Source organism: Anarhichas minor, unplaced genomic scaffold (genome assembly GCF_050575085.1).
Source record: "Anarhichas minor isolate MPS153535 unplaced genomic scaffold, ASM5057508v1 ptg000014l, whole genome shotgun sequence".
Classification (NCBI taxonomy): Eukaryota; Metazoa; Chordata; class Actinopteri; order Perciformes; family Anarhichadidae; genus Anarhichas; species Anarhichas minor.
This window is the reverse complement of record NW_027466460.1, coordinates 1,171,002-1,198,838: the sequence shown is the minus strand read 5'-3', so window position 1 is coordinate 1,198,838 and position 27,837 is coordinate 1,171,002. Positions and strand designations below refer to the sequence as shown.

Here is a 27,837-nt window from a genome sequence, read left to right as displayed (position 1 = left end):
CCACTCCTTACCCGCTGGAGGCTCATACACTACTTACACTACTGCATGTAAAGGACCCAGATTCAACAGTCTTTCCTCATGTTTCTGTGTGCACCCTGCAGGCCCTGGAGGAGGAGTTTGCCAGGAAACTGCAGGAACAGGAAGTGTTCTTCAAGATGAGCGGAGAGTCCGAGTGCCTTAACCCGTCCAGCCAGAGCCGCATCTCCAAGTTCTACCCCATCCCCAGCGTCCAATCCACAGGTTTCTAGTAGACCTGCACACAGTGCACATGGACATGATGAGCACACACACACACACACACACACACACACACACACACACACACCGACAGTACAGACCTAACCGAGCTGCCTTGCCCTCGTCCTCTGAAAACTGTTGGAGGCTGTGAGAAGCATTTCTGTTTCTGGACTTTGTTCCTCAGTCTGCAGACTCCGCCCTCATTTTGTTCATGTTGTCATATTTTCACACTATTAGGGTTATTTTGAAGGAGAGTTATGAAGGAGTGAAGTAGCCGTCTGCCCAACCTTCCTGTTGGGATTGAATAGTTTTTTATGAAGACTCCGGTGCCTGTAGAATTTGATCTGTTCGAAATTCCAGCAATTTATGATCATTCTCAATTCTTTTCTTTTTTAGACATCGTACGGAAGTCCTGAGAAGAAAATAAGACGAGAGATATTGTGGTGATCCATTTTCCACAGATGAACAGAAAGATTATCTTTATTAACCTTTTGTCATAAACACTGGAGATCAGACTTTTTCGTCACTTTCCTCTCGGGGCTTCCCTACATTTGCATGAAAAAATAAAAAAGCATTTTTATACAACTTGAAGTAACTGTTGATTTCATTTAGTTAAATATTAAACAGCAACCTTATCATTTTTAATTGATGATGACATAGAATGTATATTTCTGCTGAAGGAGACGGATCCATTTTTTTAAGATCACTCTTGATCCAGTATATTTAATGGCGTCCTTTATCTCTGTGGTAGACGTTGTAGGTTGTGGTGAGTAGAGCTGGAGATGATGCATGATCTCACAGCGAGCTTCAGGAACCTTCTCCAGCAGAAGTGTTCCCTGTGTGAGGCCTTCAGCATGCAGTAGAGACAGAGCATCACTGTTCATAGGAAGCACAAACGAACATTTCTGTACCTGTATCAGTGGGTCTGCTTTTATCTTTTTAGGTACCACCACTTTATTATTGTCAAGCACAAAAAGATGCATCTGTAGGAGCGGTGATCAGGGACCAATGAAGAATGCAACTGTTGGAAGTTCTTTAACATTTGAAGGAGTTTCTGTTGTGGTGAACATCTGCAGTTCCACTTCACATGGAGTCTCTTCTTCTTATTGAAATACTGTTTGCATTGTCCTGCTGGCTAATGGATATACTGACACCGGGTTTTATGCCAGTTGGCCAACTTCCTGTTCTGCTCTCTGACTGTGAAGCAAGCTACCAGTTTGAGACCGATTTGCATCCGTGTTGGAAGAAACAAACACATGAGCTCTCAGCATTTCTTTTATTCAGACTGATGTGTTGTGAATGACGTCATATTTGATGCAGCTGTTGAGAAGCAAAGGAGAAGTGGACCTGACTGGATCATCTCATCATCTCATTTTCTTCATGATTGGCTAGTCAAAGGTATTCAATAAGTGAACCATTGTGCACCTTTTCTCTGTAGCTATTTATATGAAATGCAGCGTGTTCCCTCATTGGAGGTTCGCAACATTCAGAACTATAAGTGCTCGTTCTGTCGGTCAGTTGGAGTCAATGGACGACATTCTGATTGAAAACAATGTTCATATCAAAATCGTTATGCATTTAAAAAAATAGAATAGAATAGCTGTGTAATGTTGATGTTCATTGTGCTGTAAATAAACTTTTCTCTCTGTACTACAGTTGTGTTCAGTCTTGGTACACGTGTGCAATTATCTGACAGGTTGTACAAACAGTCTACAAAACAAACCCGATTGAATGAAAAATGCAGACGACTATAAAAAGATAAGAGACGGACTACTCTTCATTCAACCCCCAAAATACAGATGTCAGCCCTCAGTGCAGTGGCTCCAACCAGCTCCTACCCAGAAACCCTGGTTTCACAGCACAGTCGACATTCAAGAATATAACAAACGGAAGCACAAAGCGGATATAAGAACAGATCCACTGTGTTTCACTACTTTACAGCACACTAGCTCCATAAAGACAGGATTTCTCTCCATCGTTCCGTGACGTGACTCTTAGACACTGACGTCCCGCCTCCTGTTGGTCATCAGAGGGAATTCTCCTGAAACACATCACACAGATGGATTAATGGGGCCTGCTGTGATCGTTGGGTTCTTGTTTGAGCACGGTGAATCAAACTGTCATCACTAGCAGCAGCATGTAAACATGCTGTCAGCCTGAGATCAAACACAGCTGCTGTTTAAAGACAGACCTGGAGAGATGAACTGCTTCTAATGAAGCAGATGAAGTTTTAGGGCTTGAACTGCACGACAAATCGCTCTTCTCTTACTAAATAGTAGAGTTACTATCATTTATGAAACCGGATTCTCTCAATCCAAGTGCGGTTTGATGGAAGTCATTTTCATACGCTTGTGTCAAAGTGTCATAATGAAATGAACAATAGTTCCACTGGTCAGTGCTGTATGGGTCTTATCGGTCATGATGCTGCTGTGATGATCTAACTACGATACATTTGTTACATGTTGACGGTTTGAAGAACTGAGGAGTCCAGGCCAAAATCATCAACCATCAAATCAAGCTGACAACTGACCTCTATCACCTTTCTGTCCCTTGGTTCATTCTAGCCCAGGATTGGCCTCGTTCACCTGTGTCCACACAGACGGAGTAGATTACTTTATAATCATTATCAACCAATAGTTATTACTAACTGTCATGATAGAAGAAGCCATGAAAGACCAGAACATTATTCAGAAGAGTGGATTCTTTACAAGGAATCCATTCTTTCGGTTTCAGACTGCTTGTTTTAGCCCCTCCCCCCTCCAATATCAAATGTCTATCTTAGTTTGAGCATTTTAACAGTAAATGTTTCCACAGGTTGTTGCACCAAACGTCATTTGTACGGAGAGTGTTCCATGACGAACACGAAGCAGCGTTGCACGTGGTCAGTGAGGTCGACATCGACGTGGACTCGCTGAGGGTTTTATTACCCACTCCCACTAACTGCGTTTGGAATGCTACTTAATATGGTGGACCCTCCACATGAACTTGCAAACGGAGTGCAGGTGTGTAGGGAGAGGGTGGAAGGGCCGGACTGGAATTGGTCCGCAGCAGTGGCGGCTGGCCAATAGAGGGCACTATGGCGCCCCCCCCCCCCCCCCTCCCCCTTTAGCCACAGAAAAAAATAATAAATTATACAAATTGTCAATATTTGTGCTTTTGAAATATGGAAGGCACCCAGTAATATGTGTAAAATATGATATCTGCGCAAAATATATGCTTCTCCTGCACGTCCTCTAGCCTGTCTAGCCTGTCAAGCAGCCATATAGGCAAAGTGAACATCTTTTCTTCTATATAGTTGTCCTCAGTCTCATCTGCTTAACTTGGTTATGGAGGCATCAACATTTAACTGAGACTTTCATCACAGTGAAAACTCATCATAGCTTAATTTAACACCATTATTCCTAATTGCACTTCATGTTTACTTCTCCTGATCTTTACCTCCTATTGGATTATATATGTATGTGTTTTATATTATACTGAACATTATTATATGACATATTTTATTATATGATATATATATTATATTATACTCAACATTATTATATGATATATATATTATATTATACTGAATTCCCTGTGAGGGTGACAAAAATAATGTCCTGATGTGTTTTTCAAAGTGTTATTTACTGCTTTATTTCATGTTGGAATAAATGTTAAATATTTAACTGCAAAGTAGTAATGCGTGTTTGATACCTAACATGTTCCACCAGCTGCCACGCAGTCTGAATTAACTGAAAAAAAGTCTACAGCATGATCAAATAGTGCGTGGAACACTATAGCACTGTAACCACTGTGTGATCAACTATTTACAGTACAATCCTCTAGATTTCTCATTCCAAACTCCCAACAGGATCTTTTAGATCTACCTCTCTCTCCTTTTGGCCCCGGGTATCCCAGGTCCCCTTTGTGTCCTGGTCTCCCCGGCGACCCTACAATGGCTCCGTGTGCTGCAGAGGACAAATTCAGATATCAGAAATCCTAATTGTCACATCTCTCAGCTTCTTCATCCTTCTTCTTTGTAGCATCTTTTACTTTTGACATATTCCACTAAATCAGTGACATTTGCGTGGGAACCAAACAGTCGGCTGTATCCGGGGTGACCTGGGGGGCCTGGGGGGCCCGGTGGTCCCGGTGGCCCTTGGATGGCCCGTTCATTGTGGTTCCGATCAAAGTCGCGCAGCAGACCGTGAGCTGGAGAAAAGGAGACACGGTCAGGAGAAGTGTCAACCAGTAGTTCTACCTCTCGTGCTTTATTGTAGAGTTGGATTGGAGATCTGTAACGTCAGTACAGTGGCTCACATTTGATGTATTCCAACAGATTTGTGGCATTTCCATGGGAACCAAACCCCTGGCTGTATCCAGGGGGACCTGCGGGGCCAGGCGGTCCTGGAGGTCCATGGAAAACACGACTGTTGTATTCGCTCACGATGTCGTGCAGAAGACCGCGGGCTGCAAAGGACAAGCAGGGGAAAGCTCTCTGTGTCACTGGTTTCAATCAACCCCCAGAACATATATTTGAAAGGACACATGTCTATATGCTAATGAGCCTGCCTGTGACACAGGAAGGGGAGCTGAATCTGATTGGCTTGTTGAATCGCATGATTTCCGATGCAGGCAGCCCACCACAAACTGACTGGGTCATCTTCTTTACCAGTTTGTAGTTTGGTAGGCTCTCCAGATACACAAACGTATATGCACAGAGTTTTTCATGAGATCACACCCTTTAAATTAAAAGACCTTTGGCGTTCGGGCATTAGAGTTTTGATGATAAGAAGTCTTGATGGGTACACTTCTTTTGGTCGTATCCTGTAGGCTGCAGTTTGCTCCAAACAATAGCAGCAACGGTTTAGTAGTGACTGTGATTCCTCTTTGAATTTTTTTTTTTTTACATCTGATATATTCCACCAGATCTGTAACAGACCCTGTGCTAGAAATGACCTTCAATTATAAAAGCCCATATAGCTCCTATTCACTTACATTTGATGTATTCCACCACATCCACAACGTTTTCACGAGAACCAACCCATTGGTTGTGTCCAGGCATTCCTGGAAGTCCAGGAGGTCCTGGAGGTCCCTGCACTAGACGTTCAGAGTCCCTCACAACATCTTGGAGCAGACCGTGGGCTGAATGTGGAGGACAGAAGAGTTCAGTGGAGGGAAGGAGGGTAAGTAGCAATATCTAACAATACAGCAAGGAATCTCTGGAAGCAGAACTATGGTTGCACGCCTGTTCAATGTTACAAGTGCAGATGTAAAAGGCTTGCCCAGGGCACAAGTGCGCAACAAAAACTTCACGGCTGTGAAAGCGCGCGGGGATAAACCAATAGCAACCGATCTTAGAGGGTGAAGCCTACACGATATACACTGGCGAGGGATGAGCAAGTAGGTGTTGTACGATGTCATTTCCGAACCAAATTCATTTTCATGTCAGTCAGAAAATACCATTGCCTGTACCTCTGTGTGCTCAATGGTGAGTATGGCCCTGTGTGTGTGTGTGTGTGTGTGTGTGTGTGTGTGTGTGTGTGTGTCCCCTTCGCATAACTCAAGAACCGTTCATCCAGTCATTTCTCGGGTGTATTGCTGGGAACCAAAGGACGGGACGTGCTGAAGTTGGTGCAATTTGGACACGTGACACATTGAATATTAATAAACCTATAAAAAACAAGCGGACAGCGTTCTGTATAGCATCAGGGGAGGAGCATGTTGTCCACAGCAGGCTGATTGACAGGAGTTTACTTTTGCTGCTGAATACTGGACATACTAACATTACAACCAAACTCATGAGTCATGATAACGCTCCCGATAACGTTCCCGATAACGCTGCAATCAGCACTTCCAGGGACCAAGCAATTCCGACCGGGTAGGCAGCCACGCCCCGAATGGGCAATACACTAGTAATATAATAATGACAGCAAGGTTCAGAGAGAAAACACTTGTCATGTGATAACATTCACAACAAAACATCCTCTAGATCACCTACATTTGATGTAATCGGTTACTCTGACAGCCATATTGGCGTAGTCTCCAGTATCCAGGTTGCGGTCTCTGGCGCTAGTTACACCTGGCTCTCCCTTGTGTCCTGGGGGTCCTGGAGGGCCTGGCGTCCCGGGAAGACCAAACATAGCTTCACTCACACCGTCACCTGGAGATAATACAACATACAAGAAACAATTGCTTAGTTATTGGGTCAATAAACCAGACTGATTTATGAATTTACATTTTGTGGAGGTCTATGTTGACATTGTGCCTTAATTAAATGCTCAAAGAAATATTTACACCTACCGCCCCCCTCTCTGGTGACAGACAGGACTCACGGTCAATCACTGTCATGTTCTCTCATGGTAACCTGTAGGTCCATCTGTAACACTCACCATTCATGAGGGTCAGGACACGTTCAGCCACCTCCTGGGGGTTGACTCCGTAGCTGCCGAGGCCTGGAGCTCCAGGAGGTCCTGGTGGACCAGGAGTTCCAGCCACGTATCTCCTCACGTCCTCTCCTGGACACAAATAATCGACACACTTTGACAAACAGTCTCACATGCTATTCTCTAAGAGCAGCGTATCAAACCAACAAACCTCAATTCAAATGTTGGGTTCTGCAAAAAATATGGGGACTTTAAACACCTCTAAATGAGACTTACGTTGTAACAAGTTGATAACGTCATTGACAGAGATTGTGCCAGGTGAACCTGGAGGACCAGGAGGGCCAGGAGTCCCATCATATCTTCTACCTGAACCTGGACAGGTGAAAGTTTTCACTACTGTAGGTGTCACATACAGACCTCCTGTGTAATAATTCATTCATTCACTTTATTACGTAATTGGTCATTACTCTGGATGTAGGCGATAACTTGGTTGGCCAAATCCTCCACCGGCCTGTCCCCTGCAGTCCCCGGGGCCCCTGGAGGACCAGGAGGTCCAACCAGATACTGCCTGATGCTATCACCTGCGTGTCAAGACAATGTTGTGTCATTCATTCGCTCACAGAGTAACAGTACATGAACCAAAGTAAATAAATGCATGGCTTACTCTGAAGGTACTCTGCTATGTACTGGCCCACATCAGTTGATCCGGATCCACTTCCATCTCTTCCATCTCTTCCAGGTTGTCCAGGTTGTCCAGGTGCTCCAGGTGGACCTGGGGCTCCAGGACTGAATGAGCCACCTGGTATGACACCACAAATTATGTCATGTAGAAAAAAGACTGAAATATCAAAGATTAAATACCTACAATTATCAATACTGCTAAATGATAAGCGGAGCCATTTGACCCAGCAGCTGAGTGGTGAGACCAACAGAGAGATACTTTAAGCTGCAGTTCCTCCCAGAAACAGAAGAACAAGTCCACCGTCCCTTTTTAAATGCTAAGTTAATGCAAGTCTTCTACGAGGAGACACATTTTTATTCATTAGTCCACCAAAAGATAATCCACCAATGTAGCATTGCACTCTTTGTTTCAACATTGTTGGAGTCAATGCAGTGGAAGGTTTTTTTTCTCCGTTATCTGATCCCGTTATCGTTAATATATGTTAATAATCCTATTGATATTCATTCATATTGATATTTTTATACTTGCATCGAACCAAACCTGCTCCTGCCAGATCCCAACAAATGAATATTTAAAAACAATCTTTTGGAGCATGTCGGCATGATTGACAGGTGTGTTATTTGTCAACCATTGTTGCTGCTTGTTCTCAAGGCACAACGATGGTGAAGATTATCTTCATGATATGATTTGATATGATATTTAGGATGGCCTTACCATTGGAGACCCCGGGGACTGCGTCACCTGCAAGGAACAGTGTTACATGTCATTGTGGGTTCTGTTGTTTTGCTTGTGCATGTGTCTGTTCTATGTCTTTGTGTTCTAGGTGCAGCTCCCTGACTGTTGATGGAGCGCACCTGTGTGAAGCTGTGAGTCTACATAGGTGGCTCGTTACTCTGCCTACACTTCCTCTCAACACCCTGACACAAGACACAGCCTCTTCTGTTCCTCTATGTTGTCCTTTTTGAACCGACCGATCTGTTTCTAGCTCCGTCGTCTCTTCTCGGTCCTTTGCCTCGGTCTCTAACTGTCTTATCTTGAACTGCAGGTCCAGTTCTTGTCAGCTTAAAGACTGCTTATATTGAGTCATGATTTGAGAACATAATTTGTAACAAGTATGAAAGAGAGGATCAGAACATTGGACTGACATTGGAGTTTACCTTTAGGTCCTTGTGGCCCCTCTGGGCCTGGTGGACCCTGAGGCCCCCTGGGTCCAGGCTGACCTGGGAAACCTGACATGAAAACCAAAACACTGATTGAACATCTGGTAAAAGAGCTTGGAGGTTCATCATTGACTCTTGATATCCCTCCATAACAACTGAACTCCGCCTAAAGATGAAGGCTACAAGATGTGGAAGAAAGCTCTGGAAAATTTCCGTGAGCCTTAACCGACACATTTTTTTGTCTACTAACTGCTACTTTGGTAATTTTCTTTTTAACAAGCCTATGATAGTAAATAATAAAAAGTTAGAAGTTCTGTTAAATAACACTGGGCCTCATGCAAGAACATTTTGGAAAACACCTGCTGTAACTACACTGTGTATTTCCGATCAAATCTAAACTCATATTCTACACGAGGGAGCAGGAGGTCCAGCCAGGTACTGCCTGATGCCATCACCTGCGTGTCAAGACAATGTTGTGTCATTCATTCGATCACAGAGCAACAGTACATGAACCAAAGTAAATAAATGCATGGCTTACTCTGAAGGTACTCTGCTATGTACTGGCCCACATCAGTTGATCCGGATCCACTTCCATCTCTTCCAGGTTGTCCAGGTGGACCTGGGGCTCCAGGACTGAATGAGTCACCTGGTATTGACACCACAAATGATGTCATGTAGAAAAAAAGACTGAAATATCAAAACAATCTAAATTAATAGCAGTACCATTGGACCGAGCAGCTGAGTGGTGAGGCCAAGGCAGAGGTGCTTTAAAAAAACCAACTTGTTCCTCACAAGTCCGACAATATTATAAGAGTGCAACAAGAAATCGTAGGAGAATCCTTTTGGTGAAATAATGATTATGAAAAATGGTAGACTTGCATTCACTGCATTTAAAAAGGGGATGCTGGACTTCCTGTCTTTCTGGAGTAACTGCAGCTTAAGGACCAAAATCTCTTAGATTCCAGGAATTGCTGTCTCTCTAATAGGTAATGGTCTTTATCCATCAGGCTATATTTTCTAAATATTAACCCTTGGTCAACTGACCTCCTGAAATGTGAAAGGGTATTAGTGATACTGTAGGTCAACATTGTTGAGCCCCTCCTGCTCTCACTGTGAACAGGTGGTCTAAGTTTTTAGTCATGGTTTCCGGACGAGGTGCGACAACTCTTTTCTCTGCGATTCATGTCGGGTCAGTGAATCGTTCTTGTTGTGGCCCCTCCCCTGGGACTACTTTGCCTTAGGAGACCCTACCAGGAGCTGTTGCCCCCAACAGCACAGCTCCCAGGGTCACTGGGGCACATAAACCTCTCCGCCATGTTAAGGTGGTGATTTATTGTTGAGGTGTACAGATATCACATATATATCTTATGATATATGATGCTGTTTGCCCTTGTAAATCATGTCAGGATCATAGCAGTTGAATTGGATTTAGTCTATTGATTCATTTAGTGCAGTGAGGATTTGGTGGCATCTAGCATTGCGGTGCTGTAACCAACTGAAACTTGTCCCGTGTGCCAAGTCTATCTAGAGCCAGTGTTGGTTTGTCCGTTTTGTCTACTGCAGAAACATGGCAACTGGAAGAGGACCTGTTCCATATGTAGATATAAATAGATAACCTAACGGAAACACGCTGATTATTAGTTTCAGGTGATTATACACTAAAGAAAATAGTTATTTATATAATATTCCATTTCTGCCAATAGATCACCCTAAATGCTACACACTGTTCGTAATATTATAAAAATATACAACTTTTGGAGCATGTTTGCATGATTGACAGGTGTGTTTTTGTTGCTGCTGGATGTTCACAACCCTGCAAACCTTCTAAAAGCACAGCATTGTTGAAGATTATTATCAATTTATGATTTGATATGATATCTAGGATGGTCTTACCGTCGGAGACCACAGGGACTCCTGGGGCACCAGAGGATCCTGCATAACCTGCAAGGAACACGTAAACAGTAAGAGAGACAAACTTGTGGAAAACACAGGGATTGACAGACAGAAGAGACAGGAAGTGTTTGTGTTGAACAGTTCACTACGGTTCAATCTTCTATAACAACACACAAATAAAATAGAAGGATTTGTAACAGGTCTGTAAGAGAGGATCAGAACATTGGCTGAGTTTACCTTTAGGTCCTTGTGGCCCCTCTGGGCCTGGTTCACCCTCAGACCCCCTGGGTCCAGGCTTACCTGGGAAACCTGACATGAAAACCAAAACACTGATTGAACATCTGGTAAAAGAGCTTGGAGGTTCATCATTGACTCTTGAAATCCCTCCATAACAACTGAACTCTACCTAAAGATGAAGGCTACAAGATGTGGAAGAAAGCTCTGGAAAATAGTAACAAACATTACAATCCTAGGGGTTACTTTTGATCGATCCATGTCGTTTGACCCCCACGTTAAGCAGCCGTCCAGATCATGTTTCTTCCACCTAAGAAATATCAGTAAACTGAGATCTGTGGTATCAACAGCTGAACTAGAGATGATCTTCATCTCTTCATGCATCGACTACTGCATCACACTTTTCTCGTCACTCAGTGTATCTGCTCTCAACCGTTTGCAGGTCATCCAAAACGCTGCCGCCAGATTACTCACTAGGACAAGTCGCCGCTCTCACATCACCCCCGTACTCCGATCTCTCCACTGGCTCCCTGTAGCTTTTAGGATCCACTGCAAAATTCTCACTCTCACTTACAGGAGCACTACACGGTCAGACTCCTACATATGTGACTGAATTACTTTACCCTTATTCACAGGCTCTCAGGTCAAACGTGTTAAACTATCTGTCTGTCCCACGCACTCGCCTTAAGACCCGTGGTGACCGAGCTTTTGAGGCAGTAGCACCGAGGTTGTGGAATGCTCTGCCTGCACCCTTACGTTTCTCAGAGTCTGTGAACTCATTCCAGAATCAGCTCACACACCTGTTTAGACTGGCATTTGACTAAAAACTCATGTCCTAGGCCTGCTTTTAAACCATGTTTTCATTTTGTACTTTCTGTGTAAATGATTGGCCCTTATATGGTCACATTGTGTTGTTTATGTTTGTAATTCTGCCCTTGTTAACAAAAACCACAACAAAATAATTCTTACATGAAGCAAGACTCCTCATAGTATCCATTAAAAATCCATCTTATCTAAAAGTTGTTCACATACCGAGACCCGGTTCCCCTGGACTCCCTGGAAGACCTGGTTGACCTGGTTCACCTGGTTCACCTGAAACAATTATCATTACATTAAGATGTGTTTCTTTTAAACGTTTGTAGTTTCTAAACCATGATGTATGTCATGGCTTGCAATCTTCTCACCTTGGTACCCCTGTGGTCCTCGGCTGCCTAAGGACAATGAATGATAAGATGAGAGAACATTCCTGTCAACCAGAACAATTCTAACGAAGATTCCTAATTCATCTTGACCCGTGAGCTGCCACGTTCACCTTTTACAGCTTGCTATACATGAATCCGTTATACATACAGTCCTCTGAACTATTTTGAAAGAGACTTTTGTTGTCAGAAGTATCTGATTTGTCAAACCTACCTGCTGAACCCTGCGGGCCTGGGGGTCCTGGTGGTCCAGCAAAAAAGGTTTCTGAGGCAAACCAGGGAAGAACACATGAAAGACGCCAAGCACAGACAGTAGAAGCTGAATGAAGCTGAATATGACAGGTTTCTTGATTAATTTGTCTTAAATAAGATTTCTTCCACCAACCTGAGGTTGGCACAAAGCTGCCTGGTTCCCCTCTCTCTCCTCGAGGTCCAGGTGAACCAACTCCTGTGAGGACAACAGAAAACATTTCACTTTTTATTCTGACACTGCTCAAATCATCCTGCATGCTGACGATCTAGGTATCTATTTTTATATATCTGTGTAATGCAAGATACTTGTTTACCTGGCTCTCCTGAAGGACCTCTGCGTCCTGGAGGACCTTGTTTAATTCCACCTAAACAAGAGTTACAGCAGCATTCGCATGATTATTAGTTTGATCTAAGCACTTAATCCAATTATTTGAAAATGCCCTAAAAATGTTACAAATAGCTTTCGACATACCAGGAGCGCCTTGAGGACCAGGTGCTCCAGGAGGCCCTGGTGGGCCAGGCAGTCTAACCGCTGAAGAAAGTCCTGTTTGGATTGAAAGCATAGCAGGGGTAGGGGGGGTTATTTTTGATACCACCACCAAATGTTGCCAACGTGAGGAATTATAGAAATAGAGATGTACTCACTGTCGGTTCCGGTGGTACTGGCAGTTTCTGAACTCATGATACCAGGCTCACCAGGTTTTCCTTGCTCTCCCGTTTCTCCTTTCTCTCCTCGGTCTCCCTTAGATCCTACATTATGATATCAATGTACCATTACAGAAAAAAACAGTCTGTTCAATATATGTCAATAATCCTCATGTCCTTCAGTCCATTTCGGACTCATTCCAGATGCTTAACACGGGTCAAGAGTTTGGGTTTACCAGGTTGTGCTGGGACACCAGCGGGGCCAACGGGTCCAGACAGACCATGGGTTCCAGCAGGACCTTGAGGCCCAGCAGGCCCTGGTGGTCCGGGGATTGCCACAGTATTGGAGCCAACTAGAAACAAAAAGCAAGAGTCAAACGTCATTTACATTTTAGACTTTGTGTTCAGTTGTCTAATTGGAGCAACTATTGCTTTGTCAAAGTTCTTACTTGGAGCGATGACTTTACCAGGAGATCCTGATTCACCTGAAAGACACAGTTATGTTTGTTTACATGATCAAACTCTCCGTTATACACTATATACAGGCATACAGGGTATCAATAGTTTTGGGGAACTTTGGCAAGAAACGTGAACTACCATTTACACAACTAGAATCAATGCTTTTTCTACAGTAGTTCTCATAAACACATATTTAGAAGTAAAATCATTCATTTTGTACATGAATGCATGGTCCCCAGAGGAAGAATTATATTAACTTTAGAGATTCCCCGACTTTTCCTCTAGCACCATCATCAATGACTGTGCCCTCACCCTCAGCTGTGTGTTTAGTGCCAAGGACAAAGCGTTCGCACAGTTACACACTAAATTTGTCTTTCATTGTTAGTCAGCAAGCTGACCTTAGCAGCGGTGTCTGGCAGCCGCACAGCCTTGCTGGCATGCCTGCATGACAACTGTGCATACTGCCGTGCTGCTGTGTGGTGGTAGTAGCCATACCTGGGGGACCAACATCTCCACGAAGTCCAGGCTGTCCCCTCACTCCAGGAAGTCCCATTGAACCTGTGTCACCTGCATACAGACTCTGGATTACAGAGCAGTCTTTACCTCAACAACAACAACTCTAAATAATCGTGGCTGTTTCTCTGGCAGCCATGTCAGAATGTTGGCTCCTACAGAACAAACTCCGGGGTGATGAGGTTTGATGCAGTTCTCATTACATCCCTCTTTAATCCACACATCTTGGTCATATATTTTAGTACTCTTGTGAAGCTCTTTCCTCACCTGCAATTCCTTTAGATCCCTTTGGTCCAGCAGGTCCTTGTGGTCCAGTTTGTCCAGGTTCACCTTAAACCATGAGAAACGCCAAAATCTAAAACCTTTTTCTAACCAATAACAACTTCTTCGAAGGTTTGTCAGACTGTCTAAATAACATTATTATTGTATAACACACCTGCTGGCCCACGTGGTCCCCTCTCTCCATGTTCTCCTTTGGTTCCTGTCAGCCCTGGTGTTCCTCGATCACCTGCATTCAAAATGAAGCTCTCAGAAAGTTGGTCTGAACTCATACTGAGATACTCAGGAGTGACAAAGTGGATGTGACCCAACTGGGAAAATACACTTTTCCTTCAAATATATTTTTGACTTGAACCACTGATTGTTTTTTGAGAGATCATATTACTTTTGTAGTTTTTTGTTTGTGTGAAATGTGAAAAGAATATAAACCCTAAAAGGCACCTTTTTCTCCTGGTGCTCCCGCTTCACCCTGGAAACCCTTTGGACCTGGAGCGCCTGCAAACACATGATTACAGATTTAACACATGACTGCAATGAATCAATCAATAGGAAATAACAGACAAAAACAGTAATTCGTGAGTCTTTACCGGGGCTTCCTGAGGTACCGTGCTCTCCCATGGCACCTAAATCAAACAAGGAAATCACAGTGGCCACTGATTTTAGCATCTGTTAACAAAGTGACTTTACATGTCATGTTCCTTAGTGATTTAAAAAGATAAAGTCATTTGTACATGGCCTAAAATATGCAAAAACACTGGTATGGTCTTTTAGATTGGACCACAGCTGGCCTATAACTCCACCATGACCTTTGACCTTACCTTTCGGCCCCACAGGACCAGCAGGACCTGAACGCCCTTCCTCGCCTTGAGATCCTGTCAAAACCAGGTTTCATTCTCAAAGACTGAACACAATCAATGAATAACCTTCCATGATTCAACGTGGGTGACGTGAACATCTTCTACCTTTGTCTCCTTTCTCTCCAAAGCCTGGTGGTCCGGCTTCTCCACGGGGGCCCATCGGCCCGTCCCGGCCTCGCTGACCTGGTGGTCCCTCGGAACCTGGTTCACCTGGTCACAAAGGAGGAGAGACTCGCTTACTCTCACTTTTCTTACTCCCAGTGTCGGCTCGTCCTCAAAGAACAAAGATGATGATGTAAATTTAACACTACCTTCACTACCCTTTGGTCCTCTCGGTCCATCCAATCCTGGGTGTCCCGTCTGCCCAGAGGGGCCTAAAGAAATAAGATAAACGAGGGCAGAAGGAACCGGCAGTGAGTTGGTCACCTCTGTGGGAAGGAAACAGCTACAACACATTTGTTCTCAGTCTCACCTGGCAGGCCAGGAAATCCGCCGTCTCCTGCAAAAGAGCGATTCATAGCCGTTACACAGCTTTCTGCTTATCACACACTGCTGAGGTTTGATATTCACAACATTTTCAATACATATGCAGGACTGATCCTCACCTTTTTGTCCTAGCAGCCCTGGATCACCTGTAAAGAAACAGCCAGCCTTAAATAGGATATCGAGGACAATATCAATTTCCAAATGATTTAATGATTTGTGCAAACATGCCTTTAGGTCCTGCATCTCCTCTCTCCCCTTTTAGTGAGTATGTAAGTGTATCTGGTGGTGGAAACAAGTTAGGATCAATCAAATGTAAGCGTTGAGGAAGTTTTTCTATTGACGAATGTGTTGATTCATGAGCTTATGTGAAGATAACTCATCCGTGTGTTATATCTCCGTACCTCTTACAGCATCCGAGTGGAGTTCGGCCCTGACCAGCTGCTGAACGGCTCTCTGCAGGGCAGCGCTGTCCTGTCCCGGTCCACTTCCTGCACCTCCACCAGGCCCAGCAGCCCCCAGGTTGATTCCGTTGTTAGAGCGGGTCAGGGTGGCCCCGGAAGAACTGCTGCCCATGTATGACGAGTCCAGCGGGTCGATGATGTTGATGCCAGAGGAGGCCGACAGTCGGCCGGACCTGGCCGACGCAGTGCCAGTGATGGCTTCGAGAGCATCGACGCGGTTCCTGAGCCGTTTCACCTCTTCACCTGTAAGGCCAGAGAGAAGATGATGGGCTCGTGCAGATGACCTTCAGTGAGCCCTGTTAAGGTAAATAACATGCTGCTAGAGAATGCATGTCTTGCCCAAAGCGATGAGTCCAAAGAGGACGCCGAGGAGGAGGAGCAGGCTGAGCAGGAGGCCGAGCAGCCACTTCCACCAGCTGCAGCAGGAGCAGAAGCTAAAGCCTGACTCATCATTGCCGATCTCTGAGAAACAAAAAAACGTTTAGCTCCTACGGCGATAGGTAGACACTTAACAGACATTTATTCACAAGAAAATCTTTGACTTGACACTTTCAAATTCTTATTACTTGTTCTTTTAACACCTATTTTAGCAATTCTGCTGTGAATCTAGTTTTTGGTGGAGTTCAGGCAGGATGTGACTGTAAACCTGTGTGTACAACAGATTATAGTTAAAGGGAAAAAGTAAAAATGGGACCAAATACAGTACCTGCATAGGTGGCTTTGTCTTTTGTTGCAACTTTTAGGGTTGAAACTTTAAAAAGAAAAAAAAAAAGAAACAGCAAATAATTGCACACCGAACAAGAAATAGGAGGTATGTGATGAATCCAAAAGCCCATAACGTTTAGTTGTATATCGGTCTACATTTAGCATCTGGTCCTCCATCCAGTCTGCTGGATGACAACCTCTGCTTCTCTCTCTTTAGGGAGTCCCCAGAGTAGTTAGCTACAAGACAGAACAGTTACAGCAACACTGATCATACAAAGAACACAGAACACTTTGGTGACTTTAAAATCTCCGCAACAGTGAAAGCAGTCGAAGGCAGTGGGGTCAGTATATCAGGGTTAGTAATACAAGCAGTAGTACTTGGTAGCAATTTAGTATTACCAGAAGCCCGAGCTGGTGCAGGCATGAACTGCTTCCCTGTGTGTTTGGTCATCACCAGCCGCTCTGTCTCCTTCTTGACGGGAACATTCTCCTTCTCTATCAGCACAAACTTGAAGTCTTTGCCTGAGGCGTCGTCATTAACGGGACTGCTGGGTCTCGCTGTGGGACGCAGACAACACCGTTAGAAGCTACTGTGAATGACTATAATGTCCTCGTGATTAAGACATTTTGAATTACATGTGCGGAGATACAGTAACAGTCACTGCGGCGGGCCTCAGCACCAAATGATGTGTGTCGTATAAGGGCCTGCGCAGTCTGACAGAAGTGGGTAAACTCACTCTGTTTCACAATCAAATCTATCAACACCTCACCTGTAGTGGTGCTGATTCCAGTGCCAGACACATTTTTCTGCACGCCGTAAACTGTGAGGAGACAGGCACGCTCGTTTAGATGTGATTCATGACGGCCTCTTCACACATTAACGGTAGTGTTTCCTCATTGAAACTGACGGGTTCAATATTGGCACCTCTCAAAAAGATCATCTGAGCTTTTCCCTTTTAATGTTGTTGCAGTAGGAAAAGATTGACAGGACATCAATGGATACGTTTTTGTTCTTAACATCACTGCTTCACCTATTTGTCTGTTGGTTCCAGTTGGAGAGAGGACCATAGAACCGGTACTGGCCAGGTTATTCTGAACACCATACACAGGACCTGAGACGGAGAGAAAATCAACACAGTTATCTTCTGTCAGTGCCGAAGCATCAGGATGTGAAATCCTAGTGGGCTGCGACATGACAAGAGGAGATTCACCAGTGCTGCTAGCAGATGGTCCATCGTTCATGGAGGGAGAGCCGAGTGTCAGGTTGTTCTGAACTCCTGCACAGGACAGAACAGAGCACAGTCGTATGTGTCCAGCTATCACAGTTGGCAAAGCAAAGGAAAGATTTTCCTTAAAAACAATGAATGGACCCTTTTTCCAGTTTGAAAACAACGATGACTTACATAAGTGTGCACACACAGTTCAGCAATGGAAGTACGGCTGAGTGAAACAGCTTGTCGAGCTACATAAGAGCATTAACCAGCAAAGATGGTGACTGTACCTAAACACACAGCCTTTCCAGAATTCTAGAACACATTAGCTAGTGTGGAGGTATCAACATGTATCAGGTGGAAAACATCAAACACCAGGACAGAGACTCAGAGGTTGGACTTTATTCACTTTTAAAATGGACAGTGGTAGTCAACATGTGTAATAGCTTGCAGCCATAGAAGGCACCGGTGTTTCTGTTTAACTAGTGACCGTGTTAACGGGTGACTCTCAGCAGAATGTGTGATGACAGCTGTTGAAAACACCAACAGAACTTGTTGGTGTACTCGTAAAAGACTTCAATCCGTTTTAAATACAGACTCATCTGAGTTTATTATCTACCAACTATTTACATACGTTACTCTCTCTCTCTCTCTCAATTAGATTCAAATGGTTTTATCGGCATGACGTTGTACTACATGTACAACACTGTACATGTTGCCAAATCATATTTGAATGTAGAAAAGTATTCAAATCAATAGAATAAACTAAAACATAAAGTCCTACAAGTTAAACGTTGGTTTGAACAATACAAAGCGGAAACAAAGCAGAACTAACAACAATAACAAGGTGCAGGCAACTGCCACTCTCTCACTGTCCCCCACTGTCCCCCACTGTCTCTCACTGTCTCTCACTGTCTCTCACTGTCCCCCACTGTCTCTCACTGTCCTTCACTGTCCCCCAGTGTCCCTCACTGTCTTTCACTGTCCCTCAGTGTCTTTCACTGTCCTTCACTGTCTCTCACTGTCTTTCACTGTCCCTCACCGGCCCTCAGTGTCCCCCGGTGTCTCTCACTGTCCCTCACTGTCCCTCAGTGTCCCCCAGTGTCTCTCACTGTCCCTCACTGTCTCTCACTGTCTCTCACTGTCTCTCATTTTCTCTCCATGTCCCTTACTGTCTCTCAGTGTCTCTCAGTGTCTCTCACTGTCCCTCACTGTCGTTCACTGTCCTTCATTGTCTCTCACTGTCTTTCACTGTCCCTCACTGTCCCTCAGAATCTCTTACTGTCCCTCAGTGTCTCTTAGTTGATGGCAGGCAGCAGTGTGGATGTATCAGTGTTTTGTCGTGTATCTGTGTAATAGTAGATCAGTAACCAGCTCAAATCATCTGCCTCCTGTCGGTTTAGAGCCAGACAGCATCTCATTTAGCTCTGTTTGTGTTTGCCAATAGGTGACGTAGTTTTCTAACTGTGTTGTAATGTGCTTGAGTCTACATGCTGGTGTGTTGGTGGAGCAGGTTTGTGGGCTCAGCAGCAGGACCTGCTGGTCTGCTGGTCTCTTGGCACTGCAGGGCTTGGTAATGATACAAGTGTTGTTCACTAAGTTTTAGATGTGTCCAAAATGTAATTTCTCTTTTTTGTGTTTTCATCATGAGTGGATAATGGCCTAATTCTGCCCTGCATGTATTATTAAAGAGTAAGTGAGAATTGCTGCATAGTACGCCTTATTCACCTATAATAACTAACTACGGTCTCACACAGGTGAAAATACAAGTCCACCCCATGAACACCCTGGGTGTTTTATTTTGCTGATGAAGCCTGGTTACACAATGGTCCCTTTGACTTTAAGAGCCTGGTCACCCAAATCACTAAACACTTTTATGTTCCGACCTTTTCATTGAAACAATGTCTGCTGTAGAAATAGTCACAAGTTAAATCCAGTTCAAAAAACCAAAACATGCTTTACTTTGTGAAAAAACCCCACAGTCCCTTTGCTCAGGTGTGACCATGCGAGAGCTAACTGAGAGTGGTGAGATACAATAGTTCCTCTGGCTACAGGTTATTGCTTGTCATGCAAGACCCACCTGACGGGTGAAGGGTGGAGGGAGAGGACAGGGTGTTGGGGTTGTAACTGTAGCTACTGCTCACACCTCCGGACCAAATGCTGCCATAGTGGTCTAGTAGGGAAGACAGAACGAATGAGGACACAGTAGAAGAAGTGTACTTTAAACAATGGTTCATCACAGCTCCATATTGTGGTACATAAAGGAGGCCAGTGTGTATGAATATCACCATATGATGGCTGATCGGTTGAACCTGCGCTGCGGCTCTCGGACACGGTCCTAGTGTCCACGCCGGCCTTCTTGGGGATGGGCAGCGTGTTGTTAGGGGACTGAGTGGGGCTGGTGCTGGTGGAGCGCTTTCCTCTCAGCAGGCGCTTCACGTCATCCAGCTCCGTCCCTGCACAGCAGAGCTCACATCAAACAGAGGACCACTCTGTGTCCACTTCAAGAAAGCTTTTAGTCAATGCACCGACAAGAAGTCAATTAATACCAACACGTCAGACTGCCAGTATGTCATGATCACACTGCTGCATCATGACCTCTTTCTTTAGGGATCAGATGTAGGTGTGCATGGCCGTGAAGAGTCCTATACTCACAGCTTGCTGGAGGAGAAGCGCTCTGCAGCCTGGCTCTGATCTCGCTCTCTATACAAAACACAAAATGTCTTCATTGTACATTGCTTTGATAACAAGGGATAAAGTAAACCTGTATTGATATGCATTGTTTATGTCCTATCCTTTAAGTGTACTGTGACACAGCAGCCAGTGTACCTCTGCTCTGAGTTCTCCCTCTGGTGGCACTACTTGAAGTTGCACTTGAAGAGCCTAAAAGAAAAAAGAAGGAAATCTAAATCGTTGACAGTTTGAATTTGTGTGCTCATTCCAGATCATGATCTGAGACCCAGGTAAAGCTTACCGTACTCCTTCCTGTTGTACTCTGGAGAGGAGTTTGTGCTTGAACTCTCTGAAACGTGGTGACAAAGTAATGATCAGATCAGCCTTCAAGAAACAGTTCAGCAAAGCAGCGTGAATGACTTGACCTCTGACCTACGACTAACCGTAAAAGACATCTGAGAGAGCAGCTGCCATGCTGGTGCTCGTGTTCTTCCTCTCTTTTGGAGTGTGTGAATGAGTGACAGCGGAGGACGATCCTCTCTTTGTTCCCCCGGATCCTCCCGGACCGTAGCTGGCCTTCGTCACCGTTGAAATCGTCACCGAACCTAGACCCCCTTCCCTTTTTCCTTCTCTGCCGCCACTCGCAAAACCAGAGGACATGCTGGAGGACCCTCCTCCGGCAGCCCTAAACCCTGCCCCTGAGCCCCCCGAAGCCGCTGACCTCCCTCCACCGGAGGACACAGCGGAGGAGGCTCCTAGAGTTGAGAAGCTGAGGCCTCCTGGTCCAGAGGAGCTGCTGGATGTGAACAGAACGCTGCTGTTAGAGCCTCCTGATGCAGCTCTCTCACCTGACCCTCCTGCACTCAGAGAAAGATCAGCTAAAGGGAGAGAAAGGACATTAAAAGAGAGGAGATTACAGCGATCAGTTATTACACTCTTTGTTAAAAGATCCGCCTGAATCCAGTTTCACCTACAAGACTGCACTGGCAAAGCTCATATTTGAGCTATAACGTGAATACCTATTCAAACTTCTTTTGCCTGGTAGTGTGCCTGAACATGCTTAATACTCTCGGAATCCTTCCACTTGTATGAGATTGATTTATGACACGCATAGAACATAGTTGCTGGCGCTGCCCAGGGTAATGATCTTTTAATAAAAAAGACAAGCTGACATCTGGAGCCTCCAGCTTCCTCTAGGGGAGAAATATGACGATAGCATGTCTCTATCATTCTTTGCCTCCGCCAACATATTTTAAAGTTGCATTCACGGGTTTTCTGGCCGCCTGGGGGTAGCAACACAAGCTGTAAACATAACACTGACATACAATATGATCAACTTCTACAGTTGATATGGCTGACATGTGAGCGAGAAACCATCCTGCAGAAACAGAGATACACGAGCATTCATCTGCAGCTGTACTTTGGCTAAATAACAATATTCACTCTCCTTTTATCTTAGCTTTGGTCTCCATTTACTTTTTTTTGGTGCTGGGAAAGAAGCATACGGTAGGTTTATTTATATATACATATATATATATTTTATAAATGGGTTTTTGGTTAGATGTCTGAAATGAGGTCTGTGTTTGACACAAGGGTTCAGTTCTACGATATTAAATAGGTCAGTAAATGCCCCTCTGGTGAGTTTAGAATATTTTACGTGTCTTAAAAAGAGTCTAAATGAGACGACTAAACGTCCTCACTGCAACACTAGTCCTCCTTTAGCTCAGTGGTGGAGGTGTGAAGTCATGTGACCGTGGTGGAGTCCCTTTATAGCATTTAGAACGTTAGCTTTTTACTTTACACTTCAAACAACATAAAAGTGGTGTTCATTAGTGAAGATTACAAAACCTGGAAGTATCATTCACGTTTGTTTGACACAGAGATTATTTTCTGTAGTAACCCAAAATCAGAAGAATCCCATTGGCTGTTTGTGGAGGGAACCAGTGATGATGACTTCCTGTTGCACTACAGAAAGACGTCCTCCTGCAGCTCTCTACGAGGGTCATCTGTGTGTGTGCGTTTTGGGGCTGTGTGTGTCATGAATAACTCTCCCCGGGGAGGGATGAACTGTAATCCCAGTCAGTTAGTATAAAACAATTTGATCAGACCAGACTTAACTTCACAATCTGCCATTCGATATGGCACAGCTTACTTTGTGATGTCAGTTGAGTAGAGAACTACATGTAATGAGAGTATTAGTTTCACAGCGACAGCATCATCAACAATCGCCCTGCAGATACATGACACTGACCAGCTCCACCGCTCTAACTTGGGAGCTGACCGAGAGTCAATGCACTCTATACTGCAAAGACGAGCTCGTAGTTAGTGGCTCTCAAAGCTTTCAGAGTAGCTTCCCCAACACTTTGTAAGGAAGGATTGAATTATAAAATACTAATACAAGAACACTGATGTTCTTATTTCATTCTCTAGCATGTGAAAGGTTGGTCCACTGTAAAGAGTTTTACTCTTAACTAGTCCTCATATAAAAACAGCACAGCGTGTATTGAGGTGGAAGCAGAAATGAAGGCGACAGATCCCTTTTCCCTTTTTTCTTGTAATTTAAATGAACAAACCTTTTAAAACGCTGACATCGAACTCATGGCATGTCAGTGATACATGGCATTACACAGCTTCTGTTAGCTCGTGTGAAGTATATCAAATCAAAAGTGTTAGCAGGTAAAGGCCAACACCTCTGAGATCTTACCTCTGCTGCTTCCTCCAACACCTCCAGCAGAACCGACAGTCGTGGTTGTAATTAGTTTGTCCATTCAATGCTAGCTGTTGAAAAGAAAGCAGAACACACACTGTTTGATTCCTGAGAACAAATACCTTTATACTGTGTAAGATATGACAGACTAAAACTGTGAAAAAGTAGATTTTGATCACGCGGAGCTGGAAAGTTACTACTCCCCGAGGCGTTACACACAGGCCTTTTTTCTGAGCCATAAACTTTCATTTTGTGTGGTCATATTTCTTTCCTTTGTAGCCATGTTTCCTGTGGATGGGGCTCTATAGAATCCAACATGCCATTGATGTAAAGGGTTCACCTGAAGCTGTATAGAAAGGGCGTAGCTCTATGATGAATGTGGCTTTCCTTTGAACAAAAAGAACCTAAAAGGTGGATCACTACAGAACTTCAGCTGAAACAGGTGAGGTTTCACAACCAGAGGAACAAGAGCACACTGACACTAACAAAGAACTCACAAACTAAAGTTAGATGAATGAGATGGGGCACCGCCACAGAGTTACTTCTTTACATTTTAGAGATCACAAATAAAGTAATGGCTTCAAAAATAATACAAAGCATGTGATTAGAGCATTTTCCCATTCAAATGAGCGGTTGAGCGGGGACGCTGGCGGCATGAAGGGAGGCTGGGCGCCGTCCATCTGCATGAAGTGGTCGCTCTGCAGTGAGACAGAGCATCTCTCATCTCTCCCTCCTCCTCCTGATCTGACAACAGGTGAGGGAGGCGTGTGTGGAGCCAACAGTCCTCTGTAGCTCCATATTGTGCTGAACTATAAGCCCGCCCACTTTCTTTGCTGTCCAATCAAATATGAAGGGTTTGATTTAAATCCCTCTTGTAACTGTTTAACGCTCAAAAACTCTGTTTCATTGTGAAAGATGTCGCAGTACAGAAGCTACAGACGCTCTAACGTCTGTTCCACTGGGACTTTGGGGATTTGTCCACAAACAAAAGGCTTTAGTGAATCCCGTGAAAACTAGGTGTTGCTTTTAGCTCATTTAGTTGTTCCATTTAGTTGTGGGCAGAGGTGTGCACACTGTCCACTATCATACTGCCACTAGGGGGCAAACAGAGTTGCTCAAGACTGTTGTCTTCACTGATAGAATTTCGATTACACACGCACTTACGCAAACTTTTACATTACAGTCATTTAGCAGACGCTTTTATCCAAAGCGACTTACAATTCAGAGTCTATCACATTTCTACAACGTAGGCACAGCTACGGGAGCAATTTTGGGGTTAAGTGTCTTGCTCAAGGACACATCGACATGCGACTAGCGGAGCCGGAGTTCGAACCACCGACCCTCTGATTGAAAGACGGCCCTGCTATCCACTTAGCCACAATCGCCCCCACTTAGCCACAATCGCCCCCTTAGCCACAATTCGCCTTCTTTTGAAAGAAGAACTTAACATATTCTCCCTCTTATTAATAAAAAAGTAAATTCTTAAGCACTAACCGACACCGTGTCTCACACCGTTTTGGTGCTGCAGCCTTACCTGGTCTGGTCTGACCAGTAGCTTATGGTGGCTAACGTTAGCTAAGGTTAGAAAACTTCCCAGCTCCCTGACTTTATCACTGCCGTTACACTACATTTTAGCATTTAGCATCATCCCATCATGGTTCCTTGTGGCCGCAGTGGCTGCTGTTCAGAACAGCGTTACATAGTCTGGCTTTAAAGACACTAACATGGAGTATATGGAGACATTTTGTTCCTTTTCTCATTGTATTTTTGTAAAACATGAGGAAGATCAGTTAACTCCATTAGTTGTTTTTGCTTCCCAATCATATTTGCATTGTTTAATAACATAACGACTTGCTGTGTTGCTCTCACACTGACAGCATTTGGGACAACTAACGGTTAAACGTGGTTCTATTTAATGTGAACAAGGGTTGGCCTGTCGCACCTTTTAACATAGCTGAACATATGCAGGAGACATGGCCCAGGGTTCAACGCTATATTTGTTTTTACTAGCCCGGAAGGTCGGTAGGTCGGGAATCACTTGCCCAAAGTCCATTTGTACTTGCCCCGATCCAAATTGTTTTATTTATTAGCAGTTCTCAATGAACTCTTAGCTGCATGTAAACAAGATGCTGATGGTTCTTGTCATGACACTCCAGTGACGTTTTTCATAAAATTGATGTGCCTTTTGAAAAAGAACCTTGTTTACTCCGCCTTGCTCTCAAAGTTATGGCAAACTGCATAATACACAAACATTTTCCCACAATTCTATTCACTTAAGTGCATTTTTGCATGTATTCATACACTGCAACTTCCTAACCTTCTCACTATATGTGTTATTATGCGTGTTTGAATATACTTTGTTGATGCATTGTGCCTTTTATTTTTTTCCTGCTATTGCATGTATTTGATGGATCAATAAAGATGATCTTATGTAATCTTTAAAAGGCATTTTCCATGTTAAAGAGACTCAGGACATACAAGCTAAAGTCTATAGTTATAGTTATTCATTTATTACTGTTATTCACAACGATTATGGCTGCCATGACTCATGTTATTCCTTTGAAGTGGCGACAACCTGAACCCGTGAAGCCATAGTTCAGCATTGACTAATGATTGCATAGTGGCTAATAGGTTTGAGTGATTTTATAAAACAGAATGGGAGTGAGTTTTCTTACCTTTTAGATCATTTGTTCAGAAATAATGCCTCCCCCCACGATGTCTCCCAGCAGAAAAGACTGATGAGTCTTTCCTGTTCAGCACATCGCAGTGTATCAAGTCCAGGTGCTGAAGGAATACGCTGTGCATTGCCGGAGACATGCATGTGTCTGACTCATAGCTTCAGTCGACAAGTCCCAACAAAGTGGAATGGGCCCCTGACAGGCTCTCTGTTTAGTCAGTGCAGGAAGGAGAGCCCCGGGCTCTTTGAATGGCAGAAGAAAACAACAGAATAAAGGCAGATTGTGTCGCACGACTCTATCGATAATTACTTTCCTTTTTTTCTATAATCACATGCTTGTGTTATGCGTGAAGAGTCATACACATTAAAAGAATGTGACCTTGACTCTGAAAGGCCTGAAAAATATAATTATTGTAAATGAAAAGTGAAAACATTTGAAGTATGGACAAAACAATTCATGCTCATTAACTTGTATACCTGCTCTAGAAGAACGTGCTGCAGTGCCGTAGATAGTGATCATGATTCAGCAGCAGACTCCTGAACTGTGCATCTGAATATGAGCAGTAATAGGGAACTGTGTTGCTGTGACTTTGTTTACATGCTTTGAGCTTTACAGCGGCAGTGAGGCCTGACTCCCCCCCCCAGCACCATGACTGTCAGATTTATATTCATTCTCACTGGAGCTGAGAAATGCATCACAGGTATACAACTTCAAGTGGCTGAGAAACCTCTCTTATATAAGAGAGGTTTTTTTATCCACCGTGTCAGGTAAAGAGACTTAAACAGAGACAGGAACAAGGAGGACTCAATCTGGAACTACCGACACAAACCTTGTGATGGAGGTGTGATTCAGAGTTTAATCTGTTCGATCAAGTCTGAATCCATCCTGAAAAGAAACGTATGCGGTATGAATTCTTTAGTGACATGTTTGAGAAGTCTGTTGATGTAACAGCGATCAAGCAACAACACAGCACCATGTGTTTTTTTCTTCTGTCTCTTACATTAACGTGGACCGATTCATCTGACTTCACCCTTCAAACTGACACAGGCTGTGTTTGATTTCTGTCAAGATGTCACCTCAACACCACCGGTGTGAAGTAACCGTTTATAATAACAATTATTTTCCACACTCAGATGTCTTTAAAGTGCAAATAGTTCGGGGAGATGTGAGTGAGTTGCATTAAGAAGCCCACAGCTAAACACTATTACTCAGGTATGTGTCAGTGCTGGCACGAGTGGATCTACACCGTCATACTTCAGGGCCTCCAGGAGTTGGAGGATGAAAAAATAAAACCAAAGGTGTGTGAATATATCTATGAAATATTGTGGACGTCCTACGTGACATCTGCAATTATAGCAGAATTTAGCATCACTCATATTCAAAAGAAAAAATGAAACAACCACTCATAATAATAATAATAGTTTAAATTCTAAACGGAGGCTGTTGTGATAACTGTACTAAGATAAGATACTGTCCAACTGAATTTTAGCAAAAGCTCCACATCCGGTGGGTAATAACAGCTGTGCACCTGAAACACATTTTGTATGAAGCATTTTTAAAGAACAAGTCTGGTGATATTCTGTATTTTTCAATAACAAATCCTGATCCTCCACATCAGTGAGCCACACTGTTACATGTTCCTTCTTCACCATGATCATGTACGCTGTATTTCATTTGAGTCAGTCTCACATACATTGTCCTGTTGATGTAAATCCTCACTAGTGCACCAAATGTGTACAAATCCACTGCGGAATTTAGTCCCAAACCTACTATGTACCCTTGCTTGAGTAGTTTTTGCAAAAATGCCCAGCTGTTTTAGGAAATTGTGTTATATTTGTTTCTATATCCAAATATATATTTCAATAGAAACATAGACCAGCATTCCACTTCGAAGACTTAAAATTGCTAAATTCGATATTCAGAGCATTTCTATTCATAACGGTAAGCCGGCTCACCGTTATGCTGAAACGCTGAAAGTCAATTCAATTTCAGCACTTTCAATGCTGAAAGTGCTGACAGAGCTAAAAGTGTTTACTGGAGGGGGGATCAGAGGGACGACGTTATCAGCTGTAACCGCCATATGAGAGCAGAGCAGAGCGGCGGCCATGAGCTAACCAGTGAGGCACACTCACATGCACTAA

The 27,837-nt window shown here is 43.8% G+C and overlaps 2 protein-coding genes across 5 annotated transcripts in view; one reads left to right on the top strand and one right to left on the bottom strand.

Moving 5' to 3' along the window:
* The window catches only part of LOC142949414 (STE20-like serine/threonine-protein kinase), a 254,312-nt gene extending 252,425 nt beyond the window's left edge, over nt 1-1,887 (top strand). For 3 of the 4 annotated variants that reach the window (XM_076091042.1, XM_076091044.1, XM_076091041.1), the window contains 2 exons: nt 102-240; nt 1,181-1,887. In XM_076091042.1, the coding sequence (XP_075947157.1) occupies nt 102-240; nt 1,181-1,347 (306 nt within the window). In that variant the 3' untranslated portion in view covers nt 1,348-1,887. Of the gene's footprint in view, nt 1-101; nt 241-633; nt 823-1,180 lie in introns of those variants that run through there. The other variant, XM_076091043.1, reaches the window with a different exon arrangement.
* Nucleotides 1,888-2,218: 331 nt separating this feature from the next.
* LOC142950072 (uncharacterized) lies at nt 2,219-23,079 on the bottom strand. Its single transcript, XM_076091975.1, has 50 exons — nt 23,016-23,079; nt 20,755-21,258; nt 20,613-20,660; nt 20,468-20,521; nt 20,294-20,341; nt 19,951-20,094; nt 19,719-19,811; nt 17,639-17,704; nt 17,459-17,539; nt 17,198-17,248; nt 16,827-16,985; nt 16,584-16,664; nt 16,429-16,473; nt 16,062-16,184; nt 15,663-15,965; nt 15,490-15,540; nt 15,381-15,407; nt 15,248-15,274; nt 15,087-15,149; nt 14,881-14,985; nt 14,737-14,790; nt 14,506-14,541; nt 14,360-14,413; nt 14,076-14,147; nt 13,907-13,969; nt 13,559-13,693; nt 13,117-13,161; nt 12,904-13,020; nt 12,686-12,772; nt 12,495-12,566; nt 12,337-12,387; nt 12,156-12,218; nt 11,985-12,035; nt 11,756-11,782; nt 11,604-11,663; nt 10,575-10,646; nt 10,338-10,385; nt 8,983-9,090; nt 8,857-8,899; nt 7,335-7,388; nt 7,070-7,143; nt 6,879-6,968; nt 6,609-6,734; nt 6,218-6,379; nt 5,215-5,361; nt 4,537-4,686; nt 4,270-4,428; nt 4,104-4,184; nt 2,768-2,822; nt 2,219-2,278 (listed from the first exon to the last, which is right to left on the bottom strand). Exons 1-49 carry the CDS (start codon nt 23,077-23,079, stop codon nt 2,773-2,775), a joined length of 4,488 nt encoding a protein of 1,495 aa, XP_075948090.1. The 3' UTR covers nt 2,219-2,278; nt 2,768-2,772.
* Nucleotides 23,080-27,837: the final 4,758 nt, after the last annotated feature.